At 41.8% G+C, this 25,608-nt stretch overlaps 1 protein-coding gene across 9 annotated transcripts in view; it reads right to left on the bottom strand.

The window, feature by feature from the left end:
- Positions 1–1,107: 1,107 nt before the first annotated feature.
- ZDHHC8 (zDHHC palmitoyltransferase 8) overlaps positions 1,108–25,608 on the bottom strand; it is a 117,888-nt gene continuing 93,387 nt past the window's right edge. For 8 of the 9 annotated variants that reach the window (XM_087754612.1, XM_087754615.1, XM_087754618.1 and 5 more), the window contains 10 exons: positions 22,988–23,145; positions 19,628–19,800; positions 18,840–18,942; positions 15,385–15,476; positions 14,001–14,042; positions 13,557–13,689; positions 12,545–12,662; positions 11,698–11,807; positions 7,688–8,724; positions 1,108–4,729 (listed from right to left, as the gene is read on the bottom strand). In XM_087754612.1, coding sequence (XP_087610738.1) covers positions 4,558–4,729; positions 7,688–8,724; positions 11,698–11,807; positions 12,545–12,662; positions 13,557–13,689; positions 14,001–14,042; positions 15,385–15,476; positions 18,840–18,942; positions 19,628–19,800; positions 22,988–23,145 — 2,138 coding nt within the window. In that variant the 3' untranslated portion in view covers positions 1,108–4,557. The remainder of the gene's footprint in view (positions 4,730–7,687; positions 8,725–11,697; positions 11,808–12,544; positions 12,663–13,556; positions 13,690–14,000; positions 14,043–15,384; positions 15,477–18,839; positions 18,943–19,627; positions 19,801–22,987; positions 23,146–25,608) is intronic. The other variant, XM_087754613.1, reaches the window with a different exon arrangement.

Genomic DNA, 25,608 nt, shown 5'->3' on the forward strand with positions numbered 1-25,608 from the left:
AAATATTGAATATATATATATATATCTATATCTATATCTCTAGTCTGGACCACAGATATAGTCCAAAGAAAACCACATTGCAATTTCCACATTAGGCTTATAGGAGAATAGGCATCATCTGAGGAACGTCCATTGTAACGCCCATGAGGTGATTATCTTAGGCCAAGTTGACATAACATTATGCTCGGTTAGCAATTTTAGAACAGCAACACAACACAGTTCATTTGCTGCACAAGGCTACTAACACATAGCGCTGTGCAACCCTTAGAGCTGACTTTAACCAAACTAAGTAATTACATTTGTTTTGTTTAATTTAAAAAGAAAATGCAAATGTAAGATATTAGGGCAGTTCCTGCTATCACCTTTCTTAAAACTTCCAAGACTTGAAGACTTCTTTAACGTACTTGCTTACAGACACATTTTGAGACTGTATTAATGATCTTCAGGAAAATATGCCACCCTGAGGCTTTTTCCCTTGTTCACTTCAGGTTATGTCTGCATCCAGTTTTGACATAGGGGGCCAAATGCTGGTTGTATATCAGTGCAGTATTTGGCCCAGCGTTTCAAAGTCCTTGCTATTCAGACTTTCCTATGAGGTCAACAAACAAAGTAGTAAAAAAAGAACATATTAAGGCTTCAAGTAAAAATATTTCCTCGCTCTCCCACCCATGTCGTAAGGTACATTTAATTTCATAATACTCAATATATTATACAATTAAAGATACAGAGATCCAACTTTTCAAGGCAGATTGTACTACAATGAAAACCTGGAGGCTAAATGGGAGCGTATGAACAGGGAACGAACGGCTAATAAAATGCAATATGCAATGAAAATTGATGCATAAGCTAAACAAAAGCTATTGCTGTTTTTTAAATAAGTAATACAATCCACAGCTAAAAGTAAAAACATGTTGAAAAGATTTAAGACTTCTGAAACATGAAATAAACATGACAAAAATAAAGACGCTACTTTACAAGATGTGTTAACTTGTGCTGGATTTCCATGGCTGATCCCCACCTGCTGTAAATTAGCATCACTTAAATGAGCTTCGATGGAGCCACACCAATTCACACCAGCTGAAGATTTGGCCTGCAGTGTCTGTAAAAACTGAGACTATCTGGGCAGAACCTTACTGCTAGTATGTAAACTGCTTGAAGAACTACGCTTTAACATGGGCTGGATTCTGCTCCAAAATTAGACTTAATAAATAGGTCCCCAGTCCCGCAACAGGAGCTATGGAAACAGACACTTACATTTCTGAGAAAATAGCTGCAGGTTCAGTGCCTTGGATGGAAATGAGGCTGGATTTGCTGCATGCAATCTCCTGTTAACAGTTCTGCTTAGATTATTCTTTCAGAAGATTTGAATAATTTACTCCAGGCTATGTGCACTGAATTATATGCAAACCTCAAAAGGAAAAAACAAAAAGACTTTGGTACCATTGTAAACCTATTAACAAGTTGAATGTCTCTCAACCGTGGGCAAAACTACTCACAAAATACATAAACCTTACATCTGAACCTGTAGTGACACAGTGCATTCATTCTTTCTTCCCTTACCCCTTGTGAACTATGTCAAAATAACCCTGGATATTAGTGCTTTATACACACAATACTGTGTTTAGTCTTACTGAGAAATTCTCTCATGAACTAATGTAGTTAACTTCAAAGGCTCTTTGGCCCTTCAAGTTCCTCAGTAGCTTTTTCGTTTATAAATGCAGAAGAAAGAACGATCAAAGTGGAGCATCACTGGGATGCAAATCTCAAATATTACACTGGTGCAAATTTTCAGCCTTGCTTGCATGAATTTCATGTACGTATTCACAGATACATGATAAAATGTGCCCTTGTCTAACTCCCTAACCCAAATTCAGTGTGTCACATATCCCCTCCTTTTCAGGGCTTACATATGGCATACACGATACTTTAAAAACAAGTAAGTCTTGTGATACTCTATGCACCAGAGTGAATTCCAGTCCTTGAGGAAGTACTGCATCTTCCTGAGGAGTTAACATCAGGGTAGAGTTGCAGATTAAGAACAGTTAAAGATGGAAGAAATCTATAAGGCCATCTGGTCTAGCCCCTTGCCCCTGCAGGCTCACCTCTTACAGAAATGTCTTTAATTACTTGTCCAAATATAGTTTGACTGTCCTAAATAGTTAGTCTCCAATACTCTGCCTTGGAAGACTACTCCACTGCCCCTGCCCCTCCATCTTTTCTGCCCCCTTCTAAATGCAGACCATTGCTTACCAGTGACAACCCTTTGATTTACCTTTGGTTTTACATCTTAACTACCGCATTTGTAAAATTATGATACTCAGTTTCCACTTCATAGCTTAGCCAGTGACATGTTTTTAGCCCTTTAAATCTTCTCCTCAGCCAGCCCGTCTAGTCTTTTAATATATATTGCTCCGTCTGTACTTGATCCAGTTTGCCAGCATCTTTCTGGTACCATGCTGCCCCCAACTAAAGACAATATTTTACATGCCAGTGAGCAAATCTGCATAGAAAGACTATTGCTTCTCTGCTCTGCAGTGGCCTTACAGTAGGCATTTAAAATATCATCAAGGCAATAAAACGCACACTGATTTCTAGTTCACTGTCTCATAACTTTGGCCTATGGCAGCTGCATTGCTTTCCAGGTTTCTCCTTTCAGGCAACATAGAGCATTACGCAGAGAGACGATTAACTTTCTTACGTTCTCTTCAACCTTCCTCTCCAAAAAATGATGTGATGTACAAGGGACATAATAAGTATGTATTGCAGCAGATGTGAAGATTTATCAAATCAAAAGATAAATTTTAACCAGGCAAAACTGAGGTCAATATTTGCCTTTTGGAATAATTAATCTCAACATCCATGAAAACCAGTAAGATGTTATCAACACATTCTGAATTGCTACCAAATATCTGGAGAGCTGTCCATTATAGTCAAGGACTGAAAAGGATTCAACCCCTTGAAACAAATATCCTGAAAAATGGTGAATTTAGCTCTCTAGTCAAAACTAGTAACCAGGAGAACCAGGTGGGAAGTCGAGGTTTTGTATGCTGACTGGCTCAGTGATAAATAATCATTTTTAGTGACTTTGGCAACAGTTGCTCAGGATATTCTTAATTGCACACATGATCTGGCTAATTAGCATTGGTCCAGGTCTCAGTACTTTTGACTTCTGACTTCTGACTGAATGGGAAGGAAAAGGAGATAAGGAATGGTGAAAAGAAAAAAAAATTCCATTTGTCCCAAAATTAGCTTTGCCAGAGTCCTCATATTTGTAACAAAAGTAATGCACCCCTTTCTTGTTTTTTATAGTAAAGTTGTCTTTAAATCCAACTAAGTAAATGTAGTTTTCTGGAGACAGGAAAAGGAAACCTCAGAATGTTAAATAGATTTGACTGATATTATTTTAAAAAGTTGTTCCCCAGGGGAAAAAAACCCAAACGGAAAATCCTTTGTCTAACAGTATTGAAGAGCAGAGGGAATGTGCTAGTAATTAGGCAGACAGAAAACTTGTATCCTTTAGATGTACGCTTGGCTCAGTTACACATACTGTAAATTCAACAGATCATGATAACCTTGCTGCAGGATTACACAGATGGCACCAGGGCAAGGCAGTAAACCATGTTATTGCCTAAATCCAACAGGTAATAAGGAGGGTGCAGGGAAAGCAGCTGACGGCTGTTTAAAATGTGTTCCCATCCAAACATTTCCTTTTTTATCTGCTTGGTTTTGTTTCCGAGTCAGAGAAGCCTTTAAAAACCAGAGGGAGCAAGAGGTCAGAGTGGAAGATCCTTACTGGTGTTGCGGTCCTTTTCCACGAGAGACGAACACACACACACGCGCACACACACGCACGCACACAATTTCACACACAGGGAGGCGAATGGCAGACAGTGAGAAGCTGTTGCTATCCTTTCTCCTGCTCCCATCTGGGACCAGGGAGCAGGAAGGCTTTTAAAGACGACACGGCATTCGTGGCCCAAGCACCCTTGCCTTGCTCCTTCCCAGGAGGAGGAACCCGACCTGCAAGGCCTGGGGGACACAGAGCAGTTCTCGCACACGCAGACTGCCCAGCGCAGGGAGCCCACTTTCCATGTCAGTAGGAAAACAGCAGCTGGGCCTCTGACTCCTGCCGGACACATCGCTGGCCAGAAGAACTGGGAAGGGGCATGGGAAAAACTGAATGATCCTGGCCTGACTGTACTTTTTCATAGCACAACTAGTACACAACAGGTTTGTTGGATAGACACACGCACAATGGCTTTAGCGCTCTCTTGCATGAAAGAAATCCGCTCTGTGGTTGTGGTGTTAGGTCGTAGCCAGTTCCCGCCTGTCGGTTCAGGAAGAGTCTGATGGACTGTACAATTTTATTCCCTCAAGAATAAGGCTGCAGCTGGTTTTTGGCCAAAAGAGAAAGATGAAAACAGAACAAACCCAAAACAAGAAAAGGAGAGTGGCCGGCTGCTGCTGCTCCTTCTTTGTTCTTATTTGAGTCTTCACAGTGCTCCTAGCTTCATGGCTGGCTGAGTGGATGGCTCTTTATTTTTAATTAATTTTATTTTACACTGAAATTTCATAGGTTGTTCCACCAACTCCAGACACCTTCTTAACGTTTGAGTGTCTAGCAGGGCTGACAGGTGTCCCCTGGGAACTTGATGTTGAACCCAACCTGGATATTCCTTTTGGCTGTCCATTTATTTTACTGTGAGGCGTCTTCAACTGCATGTCATCCCTGCATCAAAAGAAATATCAAAAGATGCAACGTTAGTGACCAAAGTGTGATAGCAGAATGGCTTCATTCAGGAGAAACAATTATCCCTGTTACCCTGAGTCCCAGTGTTGCAAAATATTCAAGCATGGGAGCAACCTGGTTGAAACCAGTATACTTGATGAAAAGCCACTGAAATGAGCAAATTCATTTGGCCATTAGGTTAGTGGATCAGACCCTGGTAATATTTGTTCATTTAATGACTTGCTTAAATGCTTTCTTGAACCAGACTAATTGCATGAGCATTTGTAGGACGCAGGAGTGTTTAACTGTCACCACTGTTGACCTTAAGCCAAACTGTGTCTTACAATCAGAAATAAAATACTCAGAAAAAACACTTCCCAGTTAAATATCCAGTTAAACAAAATTATGCCGCTCATCTCTGAAAGACAAAAGAGAGGTGAAGCGTAAAACTTCTTTATGACAGAAGACACAAACTGAATCAAGTCAGGAAGCACTCTAGGAAGCCTGTAATTAAAGACCATATTCCGGATGGACTCCTTCAAATCATTTCCTTTCTTATGACCTACTGCCAGGGAGCATGGACAACAGGCTTTCCTCAAAAGATCTTCTAAATTTAGGCCACTACACACTAAAGCTTAATGTGTCTCGTCCCCAAGACTCACCAAGTAATTAGATAAAAGCCTACCAAAGAACTTGGGTATGTTCTGGAAGTGCCAGCACAGCCGGGGGCTGCTGTGTTCTCACATCTTACTCCTGCACAGTGGATATCTGCTTGGGTTTGCCTCCGTCTGAAGTTCAAAACTGGCTCCCGCCAGCAGCAGTGACCGGGGGCTGAAATACCTTCCAGAAGGGAACACTTTCTGTCTGCCTGCAAACCGAGGCAGCCTGAGCTATTTCAGACCACCCTGACTTTTTCTGGAGGCCAGGGGGTTTGATGGATTAACTGTATTCAAAAGGCAATTTCTTTCTTTACGTGTGTCTGCAAAAGAAAACAAACTACCCCGGACTTTTACACAGCTCTTGATAGGCTCGGAATAGCTCCAAAACTAAAAGCATCTTTTATGTGGCAACCTGGTCTGGCAGCTGTACCCTGGAGCTGGAGCAGCAGCTCCATCAGCTCACACCAGCCTGGCTTCTGCTACGCATTTAAGCTGCGCTTGCACTAGAGAATGGAGTTGTGGGTATCTGAGCCAGCAAAACACACATACAGAAATATAAAAGAAAATATTGTGTGGTTTCATAAAATGCTGCTGTATCCCCAAACAGCCAAAATATGCAGGGACCAATTTCTGCATTTGCATCCCCTAAGCATTATAAAAGCCCTAATTCAGTGCTGAAATTCTCCTGAAGAACACAGTCTGCCTCCTGAAAGAAGGCAGAAAGGAGCTGGGGGGTGTTAGGGGAAAGGGGAGAAGGGAAAGACATTTGTAGTGTTACTGACAGAGAAAACGCACTAGGTTTACAAAGCACAGAGTGCCTGTGGGAGGTTTACTTCACTGGGTAAAAAACTTTGAGTTTATGAAGCTATTAATTCATTAATTTAGGCACTTGACTTGGCTTTAGGAACTTCAATAAAAAGATCCTCTGCAATGGTATCATATGTCTGCAACTTCCTTTAACATCTGATGGGATCTGTAGCTATTTTAATAGCTAGACCACTTTTGCCAGACACTATATTTTTCATTACTTCAAAGAGCTGAACTGAAGTGAATTTACAGGCCTTACATTTTAAACAAGCACAATGTGAATGCAGTGGGACCGACAGGCTGACAGCATAACCAGGAACCAGAAACTGAGAAAAGGCAAACAGCTTTTCATATTAACATCTTTCCTACAGCAGTAGCTGACACATTCAGGTCTCAAACAGAGGGCACAGAGGCCAAAGAAAGTCCACAGGTCTTCTTTCACTGAAAGAGACTCGGTTCTTTAATACATATGAAGAGGAAAAAATGGCTGTCTGCCTCCTGAAAGTTAGATCTTCCACCAGTAGACAAATCTTAATAACTACAATTCACTTGAAAATATTGAGGCAATACTTGCTGGCACTAAACTTCAGGAGACCTACAAAAATGGTTCTCCCATATTTCAGTAACTTTCCCCAAAATGTTGGATAATACTGGAGTGAGAAACCTGGGACCTTAACCAGAGGACAGCATAGTGCAGTGAGTGCCAGACACAAAGAAAACCTAGATGTTTCTGACGAGCCCTCCAGGCCCCAACTTGGCTGAAATACTGCATCCTCGGTGGGACCATGTAGCTCTTTCAAACTTTCCAAGCCCTAGCCTTCAGAAAGAAGAGAAAGAAAGATAAGTGCATGCAGAAGCTGCAGCTGAGGATCTGTCTCGGATACCACTTACTCAGGCTCTCAGCACAGCAAATCCTCTCTCTCCCCACGCTTTCTCACGGGAAGGAAGAAGGCAGCGAGGCCCTAAGGTAATGCCAAGATGGTCTGTGCTTTTATCACCAGGTGCGTACTATGGGACACTCAATAGCTAAATACACAGCTCGCTATGCCAAGCACTATTTCCAGGACTGGTCTCAGCCCCTGTTTCCCTTGGTGCAGGGTATGCTTGCACGTGCTGTGATCCCAGCTTTGCCTCTCTGTCCAAGCAATGGCTGGGTCCAGCCTCCCTTCAGGCTGCAACTAAAACAGCTCCACCCTTTTGTGCATAACAAGCGGGATAATCTGCATCGTATCTTGCAAATAATTATCCAATTCAGCTAAGACACTAAACCACTATGACTTTTACAAGTTAATTGACCACCTGCAGTTCATGTGCAAACATTTTGTCATGATGAGGTTGCTATGAGGGTGTCGCAGAATTGAAGAGCACCCACAAACCTCCCACCCTCGCTGGCCTACAGCAAACGTAATCTGGGTCGTGCCTCCAGCGAAGCGCCCTGCACTTGCCTGCAAACAGATTCACATTGCTAAGCAGCACCTAAAGCAGTACATACCTTTGTGCTCCCACTGATTGCACCTCTGTAATTTCCACAGTGTTTACAAACGAGACAGCCTTCGGGCCTCCATAAGAGGGTGACCTAGGCATCCCTGTGGGGGACGACGGGACCTGGTGGCCTGGGGATTTGTAGGAGCCATTGCTCACCCTGCCCTGTAGTGCTTGATGGGACTGGACATTATTATTGGCTAAATCAGCTTGCAGAGAGGTTGTGGAAGTCCTTGGTGCTCTTGTCATTGCACTTGAGAGTGAAGACACTGAGGACTGCAGTATAGGGTTCCTTGTGCTAAAACTGGTAGCAGCCATCAGATTGTCTCTAGATCCATATCTCATTGCCATGCTGCGTGGGTCTTCAGAGAGCGTGCTGACTTGCTGAAGGCTGTAAGAGCTAGGGGTGTCGTAGACACCCGAGTCTGCAAACACTGAATCAGGGTGCGAGTGGAGGAGCTTCTCCCTCTCTTCCATCTCTTTCCTCTCCTGGATGGACGCCATAATGGTTTTGGAAAGGTTATCATAGCGGACTGGGGAGGGGTCTCGCTGATGTGGAGCTGGACCCCCCAGCACTGGGCTGAAGCTCTGCGGTGGCTGGCGTTGCAGCTCGCTCCCCCGCAGATGGCACATTTTGGCTGATAAATATGGGGAGTGGTACCCAATGGAGCTGACCGCAGAATGGGCGATGCACTTCCTCCCCGAGGGCGACATGGGGTTTAGCAAACTGTCATATGAGAGACTCCCATTTCTGTTGGACAGGGAATTGGGAGAAAAGATGCTTTTGTAAGGGGTGGAAGCCGCCCCTTCAGACTTTATTGGATGAAGGGGCACTTTGTCTGTCCCTCTCCTGCCAGCAGATTTCAGGCTCAGGGATCGTGAATTGATGGCAAAGGAATCTATCTGGAGTGGGGAAGACTGATAGGTCTTGTGGAGGGAGCTCTTCCGGTAGCTGGGGATGTCCAAGCTGGGTTCGGACTGGTAATCAAGGCTCCTGCCATCCTCTTCTATCAGAGCCCCTTGACTGTGTCCCTCCTGCATGGTGATCTAAAACAGAGGTGAATATGAGAAACAGAAGCCAATGATATGTAAGTACAGGTTTGCTCTCCATGGTGAGTGCACAGGAAGAAAAGAGCTGGAGGTCTCCTCAGACTCTTCTCTCAGCCCAGCTATGACACAGATTCATTATAAGGAATCTCCTAACTCCTGTTCAGCACATGGATAAGCACCTTTGAAGCAAGGAGGAGTTATTCATAATAAGTGCTAAATAATATTGACAGTAATAGATATGTCAATACACGGACACTGAAAACACAGAACGAGAGACCTTCTAAACTGAGACTCAAGTCTCAGTCAAGGTAAATCAAATTGTAATCTGATAATACTGCCCTTGGAAAAAGCACTTCACTTCAAGCTTTCTACAAATAGCTCTTGAGTTGAGGGATGTCTGGTTTTGCGTGCTGAGTCAGAAACACTTTGGGCTTCATTTCAACACACTGGGGACCAGCACACTCTTATCCACTTTACTCAGAGCTATGAATATTCAGTAATTCTGAACTTCTGGTCATAGGTCTTCAAAATTAAGCACCTAAGCTTAATTAAAGCAGAGAGGCTCCTTCCCACCATTTAGACAACAAAATGAAGCAATTTTCTCTTTTTAATTGCCTGTGTAGGAGAGAGTGGCCACATCAGAGAAGGAAACAGGCCATAATTTATTTATGTGTACTGAAAACAGATAGGACTTCACTTTGTTTTACTGTAGGAAAGATTGCTTACAGTTCTGTTCACTTAAAATGCCACTCTGTGCTTAGCAAATAAGTTTTGCTGTCATTTTTAAGGAAGAGTTTGCCATAATGCACAATAAATTGGCCACATTGGCTCTGCAAACAAAGAATTATTATCAGTCACATATTTAACCAGAAATGCAGTCAATGCAGTTTGTTCTTTATCTAATTTCTTTTAAAGGAAAATTATCCAAAAAAGCCTAACTGGAAAAAATCTGGTTTATTCTGCGTTTTTCTTCAACTTTTTACTTTGAGCTAGAAGATCGGGAAATATGCAAAACAGCTCACTATCTTCTAGAGCATGGTGCTAAATTTGGCCTTCTCTGGAAAAAGGAGACCAAGTGACAGCCTGTAAAGGAGGAGGAGAGAGCAATGATGTAGCTTATATTTGTGCTACTTATCCTTGTGCTCCAATCCCTCTTTCCTAACAGCTTTCGCTGCTTAAAAGCAGAATTAGACTGACAGGCTGAAGAACTGATACAGAAGAGACAACAAGATATTCCTCACACCAGCTAGTCTCTTTCCCTCCGTACCTTATACTTAGATATGGCTTGGCAGACAAATACATGCTATCCTATCAGCTTGCCAAGTGAACTCATTTTTATAACATTCCCACTTGGCTACTAGAAAATTGTGACTACCATAAAATTGAACAAGTCCACAAAGCTGATTGGATGCACACCAGTCAGCCTATAGTAACAACATCTTTTTAGGTTAGGATTGAAACAGCAACCCTCAGAGTGAAGATGCTGTACCCTGTTATCATTTCATAGCACTGCCCAGTCTCCTGGCCGCATCACAACCTATCCTGTATCTATATTGCATCTATGGCTGTGTACTGAATGAATAAAACAAGCTTGCCTTCCATGGCTCTCTGACTTTTGGCATCATGACCCAAAATACTGTTACTTACGCAGCTCAAAATTGCTAGCTGATGCCTGTAAATGGAATATTTTGAATTGGATGTCAAGCCATTTTTCATGTAATAAAGTGAAGATGATAGGGTATTAGACTTTTTGGATACAGCGAACACACTGTTGTTCTTACGTTCCCTTTCATAAGCCAATCTTTTCTTCATTAAGTGGACAAATCCAAAGAATAAGATTTACAATTATTGCAGTAAGACTATAACGTGAACTTGGTGGTAGCTGGAATTCCACTATCTATCACCATCTTTCTTTTCAAAACGAGAAGGATACTAGAACAGTTTTGTTCATCATTTAAGGAACATTCTGTCTCATTCCAGCGTTGCTGCAGTCAATTATATACCCCTACCGTATTTTCCTTTCCTTACTTATATCACCCCCATCTTATTGCAGGGGTGACACTGGAGGACCTGACAAAATTAATTGTAAGAAAACTGCATTGTGTGTGGTGTTTTAAGGGTATCTCCACTGGTCTGTGAAGACTTGGGACACGTATTGCAAATACACAAGTTAGATCGCTGGTTTTCAAACTGCTGTTCTTGGGTCCTGGGGGACCAAGGAATATTTGCAACGAATCCATGAGAAATAAGTGAGAAAAACAAGCCTTTTAGCAGTGGGCTTAGTTTTGCACTCTGCTTCCAAAGGGAACAGTGTAAACTGTTTTGAAACTCCTAAGCAAAAGAGAAAACAGTCAAAATTCCAGAGCAAGTCTCTCTAATTGTTTGGACCTCAGTTTTCTTGATAGGAGGAAATGGTGCCAAGTGCTAGGAAGTGTTTTTTTTCCATATAACCCAAATGTGCTGAGAAAGTGCTAAGGAAGGTCAAACGTGAGCCATCTTCCATTAATTTTAACTAAAATATCTCTTGGGATGCTTTAGAAGTTCTTTCTGTTTTGCAAGCTGACAACTTAAGGAATCACTGAGCATGTTGTCTGTTGGCTAAAGGGTCTGATCCAGAAAAGCGCTAAGCATGCCCAGCTCCCTCTGAAGTGAATGTGAGTTGGCACCTCTGGCAGGAGAAGCCAACAGGAGGTGACACTTCTCAGCATCTCGGGATCAGGCCGAGACCCTGGGAAAGCAGCAGTGCACGCCTGTCAGCAGGACAGACGTGTCAAGCTAAACAGAGGAAAGCTGCGAAAGCAGACATGTTTTCATAAAGAGCATAGTGAAAATATACACTATCGCACAACAATGCCAAGTGGTGTTATTTACTTTTACACTCTGACATTCACTACAGCCCTGCGGTGCATTTCTCCTCAGCTCCACGTTGCCCGGTGTTAGCTGGGAGCAGATTCTCCCAGGCTTGCTCACCTGCTCAGCCGTAGCATGGTAGTGGACTTTGGGATTGTTGCTGAAAGCCGGTCGATACTTGTACATGGCAGGTGTAGGAGGGCTAATAAGTTTGGGTGAAAGGCCACCTTCTGTAAAAGAAAAAAATTAAAAAAGGACTTCCTATTAAAATGTGTGGACAGAAAGCTATCACCCCTAATTCCTTGCTACCCATGGTCCTCTGCAAACAGATCTGTTCTGGAAAGAATAAAACTTGCAGTACTTTTGTGCAGAATTCCACCAAAGTCAATGGGGCCCCTGTGGAAATAACAGTACATTGCTGCCGGATCAGCAATCAAAAGAGAAGAAGAAACAAGGTATAATATATTAAAAGTGGCATGACGTATTTTGGTGAATAGTAATTTTGCCATAATTTTGAATACTAGATATCTGGGTTGAATTCAGCTACTAGTTTTGTCTGAAAAAAAAGAGGGGTTTTAATAGTATCAAAGCCTTAATTTCACATTTTCATAAATGAAGGAATTCAGTTTGTAATGCCTAAGCATTTCATGCTAATACTTCTGATCCCTTAGTTCAAAATGACATTTTTCATTTTAAAATTGATCAAAAATTTAAGAAGGGGTTTAAAAGTGTTTAAAAACTCTGTGAAACTGACATGAAACACCCAACCCAGGCTTGAATGGACCACTTCAAGCTGACTTTTCTCTCCCTTTCCTGCTGTTTATTCCCCTGGCTCAGAACTCCTATAAACAGAAAAGAACCCTTCACCCAGGTCCCATTACTGTTTTGAAAGAATACCAGAAGCCTTCTAAAGAGGCTGAAATATTTTCTTATTAATAAAAATAAAACACTGATCATGCAACTATACCTTCACTGGTCCCCAGCTGCCCTTTTAGCTCAGAGTACTTGCTTGGATCTCCTTTGGGTGGGAGAGGTGGTTGCACATCCATACTTTTATCCTCCAGACCTTCCAGGCTAATTTTAGACTGAAAATGACCAAAGGATCAATCATTACCCACAACCTGGTTAAATAACAGCAGGTGTCAGAGTGCTGGATGTACCACAGAACAAGAACTACCTATACCTATAATGACAAACATGATTTAGCATCCACTGCCGACAAGGACTGTCATGTAAAATTAGCATTGTCCTAACAAGCCAGTAGAATTTTAAATGCACTACCCTAGTCTCCTTGGCATGCTAAATAACATTATCATCATGCTAGTTAATATGTGGAAGAAGACAATGGACTTTCTAGCATTTTTCAGCAACTTTCCAAGCAGCTCTCAGCAAGTAACTATCCAAAGAGCATAACAAGTAACTATCCACAAAAATCTTGCAAGGTGGCTTCTTTTGAATCCACTGCTTTTTATATGATTAAACAAATCCTTCTATTTCATGCCAGGAGAAACTGAGAAAAAGAACAGGAGAGAACTTGGCTTCTGAGCCAATATTCCTTTCACTGGACCACAAGCCTTCCTGCGGTCTGGGAACTCAAAACCTTCTTTTGAAGTACAACAGCTGACCTGGTGGTACAAGGGCTCCCGCCCAGTGTTAGGTTTGTTAAAATTAATTTGAACACCAAGAGGTGGCAACTCTTGGGACAGAAAGTAACTATTGCAAAGTACAGCCACCTCTTCCAAAAGATGCCGAGAGACATTCTATTATAGAGCTGCAAAAAGGCCTGTTACTGGATCAAGAGCTGCTGTTACTGAACCTGGGTTACTTTCAGAGGATGAAATATGTGACAAGGACTCAACCTCTATCATTTACTCCAAAAAATGCATCATCTCAAAGTGATTTTTAATGACAAACTCATTCCCAGGCTTGATAATGCTCAATCCATGCTCTTCAAAAGCAGCACTTGAAGGCTGCCCTACCTTGCTCCGGTTGAGGTTGGCTTGGATCCCGTTGTCGCTGATCTTCACTGTGATCTGTCGCTCAGATAAATCAGGTCTGAGGAAAGGAGGCTTCACACTCACAGCTTGCTTTTTCTTGGGCTCAACTATGTACCTGATTAATTGTTCAACAGTCATCATTAAAATAAACAATAACCTAAGAACAAGGCATAGAGACATGAAAATCTTCCTGCTTCCAGGGTATGATTTAAGAATGTGTCAGGATCTAGGTAAGCAAACTCCATTTATTTCAATGGATGTAATAATTACAAAGCAATAAAAAGATCAATTTTTTTTTAGTGGGCAAAAGGAGAGGATGCATTAAACAACCCAAGCAATTTTTGAAGCACTGATGACAAAAGCATAGTTCCCATGAAGAGAGAAAGAGAGGCCTGCCACCAATGGAAGCGATTTACTAGATCTTACCTAGTTAGCATGAAACAGCTTCCCTGCAGCGGAAGACGGTGACTGGGGGAATAAGACCCAGCACATGGAGAGTTAGCAAGGAGAAGATGATGTGCTGTCAGTTCTAGCTTAGCACATGGTGACTTGTTTCTGTAGCATGTCCAGAGTGTTCAAATAAACGGAGGTAAAAGAAACAGACAGGTCTATAGGAAGCAACAAATCTAAAGGGAAATGGCTGACTTCAGCTATCTAATTTCTTTCCAGTGGACTAGAATTCTGTAAGTACAATTGGGCAGTGGCTGTACAATCCATAAATATCAATACACACACAAGCTTCCTCTGTTTTATCTAGTGAATAGGACATTCTGAGAACGATGGCTTGGTGACTTTCAATATACAGGACAATTGGAACAGGTCTTCACAAAAGACAAACATTCTGCTGGCTCAAAGTCTGAGAATAGCCATGATGATAGTACTCACACCCCTCTCTTAACAGGAGTGTCTCCCAGCTTCTAATATCTGGCTCTCTTAAAGTATCTTGACCTGATTTTCACGTTTTGGTAAGTTTGAGAAGCAGCTATTCCAGTGTCTTCACTTTAACACACGTAATGGTCTTTTAGGACTTATTTGTTGCATAGCAAAGGGAAAAAAAAGGCAGCTAATAGTGTCAGGGTCTGGAATTGCTCAATACCCTGAAAAGGCTCAAATAAGTCTTCTTGTAGTACAATTATTAACATGTTTGCAGGCTGGACAGCTCACCACCTAGGATATTTATACTCCATCTGATCTATTGCATTAAAATCCTGGTTTCAAAATGTGAAACGATAAATCCATTTCCCCCAAAATAGAAAGCCATAAATAAAATCCCAAGTTCCATGATGTAGACCTCATTGAAAATCTGTTTTATGATAATGAAAGTGCCAGTGAGATTGAAAACCACAGCAGCCTTAAATTAGATTTAAGTCTCAAGGAGAAAGGCTGATTTTAGATTCCTTCCTTTTCTCCAGCAGACTAGAATACCTGGACATTGACTGTACGGTGCAAAGAGTCGTGTTGGGAATATGGTAACATGCAGAAACTTACCTTGTTACTGAAATCCACTGGATAAACAAGTTGGTGAAGACAAGGGTATCAGCTCTTGATATAATTTGACATGCTCATTCCAAATAAACATTTCTGGGATGAGGGTTATGAATTACACGAAGAAAGCAATTGCTTGGACAGGTTACAGACATGCAACAGTGAAGCAGCTATCGCAGAGCTCTGCCTTCAGGAGTGTTTTGCTTTACTTCCCTGTTATTTCATCAGCAGTCTTTCACTTGTGAGCCCAACCAAGCACATTTTCTTCCTCTGTCCCAACAACCACTCTACCTCCCTCGTTCCCAGTTGAAAGCATTTCTCCTACCTGGGAGCCAAGGGGCTGCAGAGCACGTGTTCCACATTTCTGCAGCATCCTCGGGTAAAAGGATTCACTCCCCCACGGAATTTACCTGTCACCTGGAAACGTATTCAGGACAGTGCTCAAACCTCTGGTTGACCTCTGGTTTGTATAACCCCTGGTTATATAAAAGCCATCATCCCACCCTCAGAAAGCCAAGAACAAGTATGCCTTGCCCTGACCCTACTGTCCTTCCCAAACACATCGTTTTCCTTTGAGTGCTGCACTTCCTCTCTCTGGCTCTAACACCACCTCCATCAGCCGCTTCTAGCTAGGAGGCACACCAGCGAAGGATCCCCTCCCAACAGGGCAGGGAGCTCCGTGTGACTGCGTTTCAGAGTGGCCAGGTTCACCTCCCCGTGCTGCGCCTGCATTAGATTCGTGCCGGCTGTCAGCCAGACATCCTGTTTTGGTCCTTTTCATTCCCCTGTCACTTCCACTCCTCTGCCTTGGCAAGTCCCCTCCAAACAAACAGGAATGTCAATTCAACGTTCGTAATGTGGGATGAGAGCAGTGTTTCCTCTCTATCAGCATCCCATCCTTAGCAGCAATCAGTACAAACCACTGCCTTATGCGGGAGGGTGCCAGGAACTCCCTGGCAATTACAATGTTTGCTTGGAAATGAGCTAGTTTAATAAAAGCCAAGCCTCATTAGACTGGTGGGATCCATTCAAAGCTTCATAAGCATTACAAAGGGTTTGTACTCTACAGGCAGATACTTGAAAGTAACCATATGGGGATAAATACCAATAAAGCCAGAGAGATTAATAGGGTTGCCATTAAAAGCATTACTGTTGCTGTTTGCAAGTAATGCATTTTAATCAACTCATAGTTCTGATCTAGCAACAAGTTTACGGAGTACCAGAAATACTTTAATTACTTGCACATAAAATAATGATGATTAAATGATTTTGCAATATATTATGCTGGCCTCTTTGATATAACATAAAACTCTTTAAAAGGCCAAGAGAAATGTTGGGAGTTCTGAGTGTTGAAGAGTAACCTGATGACTAAAACGTGGGCCTGGGACATTTGGCACATCTGCATTCAATCCTGGGCTTAAGCTGACTTGTGCCAGATGCTGGCAAAGCACTTCCTATCTCTGTGCCCATTTTCTCCAACACAATATGAAAATAAAATTTCTCTAACTCACAGATTACATTACTAATTATATCAATTTGCTTTCTAAAGTAGTTTGAAATCCACTGATAGAAAGCAGTCTCAGAAGGAAGGATATTTATTTACTCTATTCAGAAACTAAAAATACCAGGATATGAGCAGATGTTGGGTTATGGGTTATTTTGATTCCATAAAAGACTTTCAGAGGCATTCAGAAAGCTCACAAACATCTAAACTCAGCCACTATGCATTCCCAAATCACAGTCTGCCTACTATGAATGCTCAAAACCTACAGACTCCAGAATGAACAAATACCAAAAATTTACAGTACAACACCAAAAATGTCGGTACCACTGGCCTATAAAATGTACTGGGAAAAGAGGACAAGCGTAGTTGAGCATATTGTAACTGGAAAGCTGACAGGGGATAACTAACAGTGTGAGAAAAGAGAATCAATACTGAGACGGCAGGAGAAAAGTGAATGTTTGAAAACAGTGGCAAAGCCCAGAGCAGATCTCATATCCATCACTCCTGGTCTGATGCTCTAATTACTTAGATATGCTTCCTTCGAAAGGGACCTGACGGCTGGGAACATCCATCCTCCAGTTACAGTCAGGCAGTACATATGACTAAACAGAAATTAAGACCAGATTCTATTTAATTTTCAGAAAATGGCATGGGAAGATGAATTAATCTCAAGTGGTTTGGTAGCTCAGGAAACCAAACCAAGCTAGGATGCATTTTCCAATAGTTATTTCAATCAAGTTAAATACAAAATTCTCAACCTTCCTAAATGTTAGTGTAGCCACAAACAGAAGTTAAATTTTGCTTTTTTTTTAAAATTATTTTTTTGCTTTCTCTTCAGCCTAAAATTTTCATGGACAGTTTTCATCGCTGCACAAAGACAAGCCTAAGGCAGACCATGATTTGGGCTATGAGACCAAAATGCCCTGGGTTTCATGCTACTACTGTTAGCGCTATCAAACCTAATACTTGGCCAAAATCAATTTTAAATTGATGAGTAGCTGATTCCAAGCAGGACAGAGAAAAGCATTTAAAGATCTACAGCTATGGTAAGCCTACTTTGCTCAAAGGCCATGTTAGGCACCAATTCAGGATGACTTCAGATCCTTTGCTTACGTAAACCTCCCACACTGTTCTGGATAAAAGTTTTTATTGTCTCTCGTGGGATAGGAGACAATCTCCTCCCAGTTTACAAAGGCCTGGCCTCCGACAGTTGTCTTCAGCTCTTACAGACTGCACAGCAGCCGCCAGCCTGCAGGACAGCCAGAAGAGCACACTGCTCAGCATGAGCTAGAGAGCGCCCATAGATGGAAGAGCAGTAAAACGCATTGGAAAAAAAGTGAAAAAGAAGTGTGATGTCGAAAAAAACCAGATGTGTGAGGGGCGCTTTGGAGCTGGAGCTGTGAAAGGGTAAAGCACTGCAATGCACGCAATTAATTTGCCTTGGGAAGAAAGCTGAAAATGCTGTGTGCAGCTGACTGGTACGCTGTGTCACCCAGTGTCAAGCTTTCTAACTGAGCTGCCCCTTACGAATGGCAGGGGCATGCTATCGAGCCCATGGCTAGATGTCTGTCACCCATATCATGCTATTGATAGGCACATGCATATAGGTCTGGATCGCCCACATAGGGGCTGTGGATTATACACATTTGAGTAACTACAGAGGAAGTAAAGTTTTACAGGCTTTTTGGCACAAGATGTCGTGTTGGCACTTGGTTTGGAGAAGCAAAACAAGTTAGGTCCAGTAGCCTCTCTGTGTGCGTGTGCACATACGCATGAGAACAAGAGAGAGACAAAGAAAGCGAGACAAAGAGCTAGCTCAGACCTCATTATGTGCAGTGTGGGTTAGCTGGCGGAGTTCAAAATATCAGGAGATAGGGCAAAAGCATGATTTAATCTTTTCCTTTCTTTCTCTCATTCAGTCCCATGGTTTGTTCAGTCTGACTTACAGAGTTTGAACTTCTGGGGTTGATGGTACTCACCACATAAAACCTATTTCAAGGCCATAAGTAGATTTTTAAATAAGCCTGGGATGATCCTTTGTGGTTAGAAAGGGGAAATCTTTGCTTGTAGTGCATTCAAGAAAAAAATCTGAAAATAAAAAACTAGGCAATCTTCCTAGATCTTCACAAAAGCCCCAGCAGCTGGAGCAGTAGCTGGAGCAGTAGCTCTTACTGCTCAGATTTGGATCATTTTTTGCTTTACCCACGCTGACTTGCTGACTTTCCTTCCCAACTCAACATCTTAGCCACAAACACAGAGAAAGGATTGCTTCTTACCTGTTCATTCGTTGTGCGCCCTCGGGCCACTAGAACAATATGGAAGCCAGTGAGACCAATGACTGGAATAAAGAATAACCCAGCCACACACATGACAGCCATTCTGTAACCAGGAGTTAAAGAAACTGGGATGAGTGAAGGGAAAAAGAGGCTATGAAGGAGAGGGAGAGGAAAAGGAGAAAAAAAAATCTGGGAAATAGGGAGGGCGTCCCTCACCTTTAATTAGGTCTGACTAAATTTTATCTCAAAGTGAAGTCCATCTGCTCCTAGCCTGGGTCCTTATCCTTGAGATGGTTAAAAAATAATGTGAATTCATTGATTCTGGCTCTAACCACCTTGTAAAGATCATTCTGCGCTAATCTAGCAACAGGGGTAGCACCCCTCAGAGCCAGCAGTTTGTGTATTACACTAGCATGCAGGGGGACTGCTTCCAGGGCAAACTCTGCTTTAAAATACAGCAACAGAGTTTGGAATACAGTAAATAGTATCCAGCACTTTAGAGTCACACCCAATTGGAAGTAAAATTCAGGGAGGCAGCATATCCTTCTGCTGGGTTGTCATGGCCAAGACTGAGACAGACAAAAGGTCAGCTCTAGTTTTGGGGGTAATCAATGGTTACACAGGTAAGATGGGTACGGAGGAAAACCTGCACTAAGCAGGGGAAGAGCAATGGGGGATCAGGAAAGGAGTAGATCTCCACCAGTTCCAGGATGACAAATCTTCAGATTCATTCTTTCACATTTTCCTCAAGGCCACCTTGAGTCTTGAAAGAGAAAAAAGAAGGATACGTAATGGTAGTATGAGCTGCTCCCAGCTTTTCCATATGGTTTAGTACGAAGATGAGCCCAAAGGTGAATACTCCAACCATGTGCGTACTTAAGGACAGCAAGAAGAGAAAAAAATAGCGGTAGTTCCTCCGTCCTATGCAATTGTTGACCCATGGACAGTGATGGTCAAAATCCTTGTAAAGAAAGGGAGAGACAGGGAACAATATCCAAACAGTGAAAGGAAATACATTGTCTTAGAGATAAGTCTGAACCATCGTCATGTAAAACTACATCAGGCTAGTTCTGCAGCTTTACAACACGCTAGACTGTCTTTATAAGGCTCTTCTTAGGACCAAGTGGTCTCTGTATCTATGGATGGAGAGGTACGTGAGTGTTTATAGGGTTCAAAGAGAGGGTATAAAAAAACAAAAGACAAGCTATTTATCTGCTAGCAGCAGAAGCACTAATTTTGTATCATCCTTAGCATGAGGAGTCAATTACAATGAAGTTGTTATAACCTAGAACGTTTTGAAGATGCAATACTGCTGCAGAATTCTCTGCCCCACGTTCCTGTGTTTGTACTTAGCTGAACAAATTGACTTTAAACAATGGACATCACGAAAGATACTTTTTTACCAAGCAGGTCCCCAAAGAAAAGCAACAGCCGGATAAGACACAGGCAAAGTTCTGCACAAGTTCATTAATAGTTATGAACCCAAACCTAACTATTTGTCTCAGTTGAAAGTTCAAAGTCCCTCATAAAGTCAGATCTCTTTTAACAGGAGATTTAATAATGAGGGCAAGTCACAGACACCTTTCAAGTGCCTTTACACAGTTTTATAAGCATGTAAATCCACTGTCTTCAATGGGATTATTCTTGACGTGAAGACAAGATCAGGTGCAAGAAATAAACCCTTCTTATGTCTCTGCTCTTCAGAACAGATATTACACACTCATTACATCAACAAATGAATCGCTTACTCTTTGTTTTGTGGTAATGCTATTTTTAAACATTCCTCAATGGTGACAAAGGGGTTTTTGTATTTTTAAGTTTTGCACAATGTATTTACCAAAAATTTACAAAATACAAGAAAATGGATTAGAGCTTTCTCAAAGCACATTAGAAAATGACAGGGGCAATGTAATAAAAGCCATTGCAGGCTATATCTGAAATGCTGACATAGCATATGTCTATTATGCAAATCTGGTTGTATGCAGCCCAAAATATCAATGGATTACAAACCTATATAAGTACTCACTGCAAACACTTCAGTAAAGAAAACAAAAATCGAACTACTTTTGTCACAGATTCATTTTTAGGTCCCTCTGGTCACAGGCTTTAGGTTTTAACTGATTTTATTTCTGCAAGTGTTGTCGGCTTTTGTTGTTTGTTCATTTTTATCAAATTAGCTCAAAAGTTTTATATTTGGGAAAAGAATTTTTATCACACATTCTAGCCTGGAAGCGAAATGATGTGAATTACAACCCTGAATGGGTTCCACACGGAAAATCGAGTAGAGTTGCTCCTATCACTGTCTCCAAGCCCTTCTAGAATAGACAGGTGAGTGGGAAATAAGCATCACAAGAATCAATAAAGCATGCTGTTTAAGACCATGATTTATTGATTCCAAAGTCATTAATGCTTTTTGCCTATATTCCTCCACAGCAGTCATAATTTAATTATACAAGCAGAGCTTCCTACTTGCCTACCACAATAGTAAGGAACAACCAACTGAACAACCATCAGTAAAACTTTTGGAGAGCCAGACTGAGTCACCTTGTGTTCTGCTATTTTATTTAGGTTACTTTTGGATTTTCTCCCATTTTCATTTCTGCTGCAGAACTGACTCCAATGGAGGCCTTATGGCGGCATGAAATTGCAAGTGTTCATACCAGTGAGTTTTGAGCAATCTTTTTCTGAGAAAACTTCATTTGTTGAAAATGAGTTTTCATGCTGAGCCACTGGGGAGGGCAGAAGAAAGAAATTCCATGGGACAACTGAGAATTTACCATCATCTAAACAATCCTCAGGATCTAGAATTAGTGAAAACATTTATGTTTTAAAACTAGGAATATACGACTCAGGTTTTCTACAAAAAATCCAGCTCTATTCAACAATTCACAGCAGTCTAAAGAAATTGCGTGACACGACTTAAGAGCTGTGGCTATTCTCCTCTACCCAGGGACCTTGGCAGCTCCTTACTCTCCATTTTCTCAAATCCCGCATCCTTCTAAGGCCTTCCACAACAGGACAGCCTTGTCCTATTTATCGATGGTTACTAGGCACAGCACTGCTTCCAGATAATTATAACTTAGATATATATTGCCCTGAAGGAGAAAATGACCGACACAAGATAAACCCAGGCAGCCTTTCTCTCACACGTAACTGTGCTGCTTTCTTTGGGACTATTCCCTTGCTTATGGCAAAGAGGATTAGGACAAGGATGGTGTATACAGCATTCCAGCTGACTCTGGTATTTTTTCCCTTTCTGATTAGTAATTCCTTTCATTTTAATGGCACAGCTGAATATATTTCAGACATATTAAAGATTTCATCTTTCTATTGGGAAAAAAATAGACCTTGCAGCAGAAATGATCCTTAAGAAGTGGAATTTTTAGCTCAGCGATAAAAATTCCCCCTGGCAATACACTGCTGTGGATACAGCACTCTGTACTTACAAGTTTAAGAGATGTTTATAGCCCAAAAGCACATCTTACTGTTTGGGGGCTATTTTTTAAAAATCCTGTGTGCCTCACCAAGACCCTACGGCTATCAAGAAACATCAAGTCCCACAATTCAGAGCGACCAACATTAGAAACATGAACGAGTTCATGCTCTGAGCTGGGTGTTGAAACAAACATGGGGTCCTTCCATTGAATGGAGAACAACAATTCTAGTCTGGTTTTCTTAAAGCTCACACACCATTCCAGTTTCTCTGCTTGTCCGCTAATGCAGGCACCAGTTTGTTCCAAATTAAATGATGAGCCCTAAGCTCACACATGACAAGCTACAATGGTTCACCCTGAATTTCCTGCTCTCCTGAACGCTGCCTCTGCATCAACTCTTCCATTCACCCCTGTTTTACATTCACAATCCCTTAGCTACTTCAAGGAAGACACAGCCAGCATTATCAATTTTTATTCTAATTATCACTGGCAACAAAGCTGACATCGAACATTACTGCATATGTAACACACATCATAAATGAGGGCTATGTTTCAAATGGTGCTAATTAGTAGGAGTCCTTCAACAAGTCTACAGCTGGGAACTTCCAAGAACTGAAATACTGGGGGAAGCACCCAACTGCATGTTTCCAGTAGTATGTGCAACCCCATCACTGAGGCAAAGCCAACAGATCATGTAATCAAGAGAACTGTTACCTCAACACAGTTGTCACAGACGCTGCAGTGAGAGCAGCGTGGAGGACGGTAGAAGTGGCAGGTGGCACACCATTTCATCCGTACTTGGATTCCTTTAATCTCCACATTCTTGTAAAGTGGAGCACGGAAGTCGTCATCTTTATCTTCATCTTCATCTGCTGCTCAATGCAAAACCAGAAGTTAGTGGAAATAACAGAGGGTAAAGATAAAAGAGCTAATCCAGTCAGTGCCTTGGATAGAGCAGCACTGCACGTGCTCTTGGGCTTGTCAGAGAAATAACAGAGTGGTGGAAGTGATGGACTGTCAGAACAGGTTGTCCAGGCTGCAGAGCACTTCAGTGATCAGGGCTCATTTTAGCCCCTCCCATAGGAGTGCTGTGCAGCCTTACTCACCAGCCCCTGGACAAAGAGAGGTGTTTTGAGTCTTATCTTAGCCAGCATTTACGACCCGAATGAATAAGATGAGCTGCAGACTAGAGCCAAAGAGGGGATGGAAATCACCCAAGCCCTTGTTATGAGAAGTTCTGCTGCATGCATTTGGGATTAATTCATTGCTAGCCTACCAGCACATAAAGTGAAAGAAATTAAATCGACAAATGTTAGAAGAAGGTTGTGCTAGCTCAAACCCCAAAAATCAACCCAGATGACCCTAAGCGATGATGATTTGTTCAGCACTCTAGCATCAGTCCACAATTATCCCAAGACCTGTTGCTCCAGGGAGTCTGATGCCACAGTGAGAGATACCATTCTGAAGCAATTTGTGCGCCCGTAAAAAGTCCTTGCGTCAGTGCTTACTTCTTTATAGCACATCCTGTGCTCACCTTTTCATAGCACACCCAGAACGCTCTTGCTTCAGTAACGGTACATAACTGGGAAGATCTCACCTCTCTCAAAGGCAGCATGGTCTACTGATCTGAGCACAGGACTGGGACTCGGGTAGTCCTGTATTCTAATTTTCTCACTCTGTGGCCTTGAGCTAGTCATTTAGCCTCTCTTTGCCATTAGTAAGATGAGGATGACAATATCGCAGTCATTGTATTAGGGACAACGTGGAGGGTAGATGGTTTATCATCTCAGCTAAGTGCTGCCCTGTTTAAAAAAAGAGGCCATTTAAAAATAAACGCACAAAATAAAAGCCAGTCTATACTAGACAAATATATATTGGGAAGAAAAGGAAAAAAATGAGAATGACGTTCATGAAAGTTCCATCTTTTATTCTAGATTCCTGTGATCTTTATTTGTTTCCTTTTGACAGAGAAAATCTAAGAAGTTCACATCTATTTAACACCTGGTTAAACATTATAGTGCAGCTGGCATTGGTTGACTGGCTCCAAATTAGGTGGAATTTGATAATACTGTCCCAGCGGGGCATCAATCACTGTCATTATATTAAATCTTCTCTAGATGTGTTATCATGATCCAATTTCCACTGACTTCAGAGGGAGTTTCCCCCTTCACTTAGATGAGCTTGGGATCTGGCTCAGCTACAGTATTTACCTTGCAAGAGTGTTCTCCGGGTTAACATTTGTGTGTGGAATCAGAGTGCTGTATGGGCACCATTCTCTATAATTTACCTTCAGAACTAGTCAGCGGGGCTCTTAGTGAGAGCTAGACTCTAAATCCCTTAGGCACTTCTGTAAATACAATCTGTGGGCTCTTCAGTACTACTATCAACTAGCCCATACATGGGGGCATATGAAAACAAGACACTAGAACAGTCAAACCATTTAGGCTCTTGTAAAAAAACTGACTATGCAGACAAAAAGTCTGTACATTGTATATACCTACATGCATATAAACACGTTAGTCTTGCAGAATTGACACACAGTTGAAGAGTTTGTATGAAACAGATTCACATCAAAAATACTGGAAGCCAGTTTGTACTTGGTATCTATAATTAGCCAGCAACGAACACTGCCAGTCTCCACCCAGACTGTAAATCAGATTTGTCAGGGTAACCCCAATTTCAGTGACTTAATCCTTCCTTTCCTTCTCATTCATTTTGGTGTATTACTGCTAACTCACTTGCACAGAGCCAATCCTGATTCATACCAGAAACATTCAGAGAGCCAACAAATTAAAAAATGATTCAAAAATGAGTAATGGATCTGGGAGTTTGATTCAGGCCCTCTTCAACAATACGAGAATGAGCTGGGTTTACTTCCCCCCACGGCCCAAGTTCTATCTGCCAGAGAACCTGTAAGCTCACACGATATAGCTAGAAATGTTTATTTCCAGCTTTCAATGATCTGAGCAGAAGAATACATTGGCAGAGGAATGTATCTTACTACACAGATTTTCATACTCTGATCCACTGACACAGGGCAGCCAAGTCTCGTGTTTTATAACATATCTTAAGATTTTTGGTGGCTTCCTTAAAGGAATCATGTGATTTCATTAGAATCTCAGCTTTTGCATTGCGTATTTGTTGTTTTGGTTTTGAAGTCAATTTGTAACTACCAGAAACGTGCTAAGAAGCTTGAAAACCAAGAAGACTAAACCTAATTTCAATAAGAGAAAGCAAACAGATCTATTGTATATTCATTTTAAATCACTCCTACAATTTTTGAACTCCTTGCGCTGGCAGCTCTGGGGGCGGCGTGGGGTGGTGATAGCTTTTTT

This window comes from Nipponia nippon, unplaced genomic scaffold, assembly GCF_047370975.1.
Source record: "Nipponia nippon isolate SJK-2023a ecotype South Korea unplaced genomic scaffold, ASM4737097v1 scaffold_18, whole genome shotgun sequence".
In the NCBI taxonomy this organism is placed as follows: Eukaryota; Metazoa; Chordata; class Aves; order Pelecaniformes; family Threskiornithidae; genus Nipponia; species Nipponia nippon.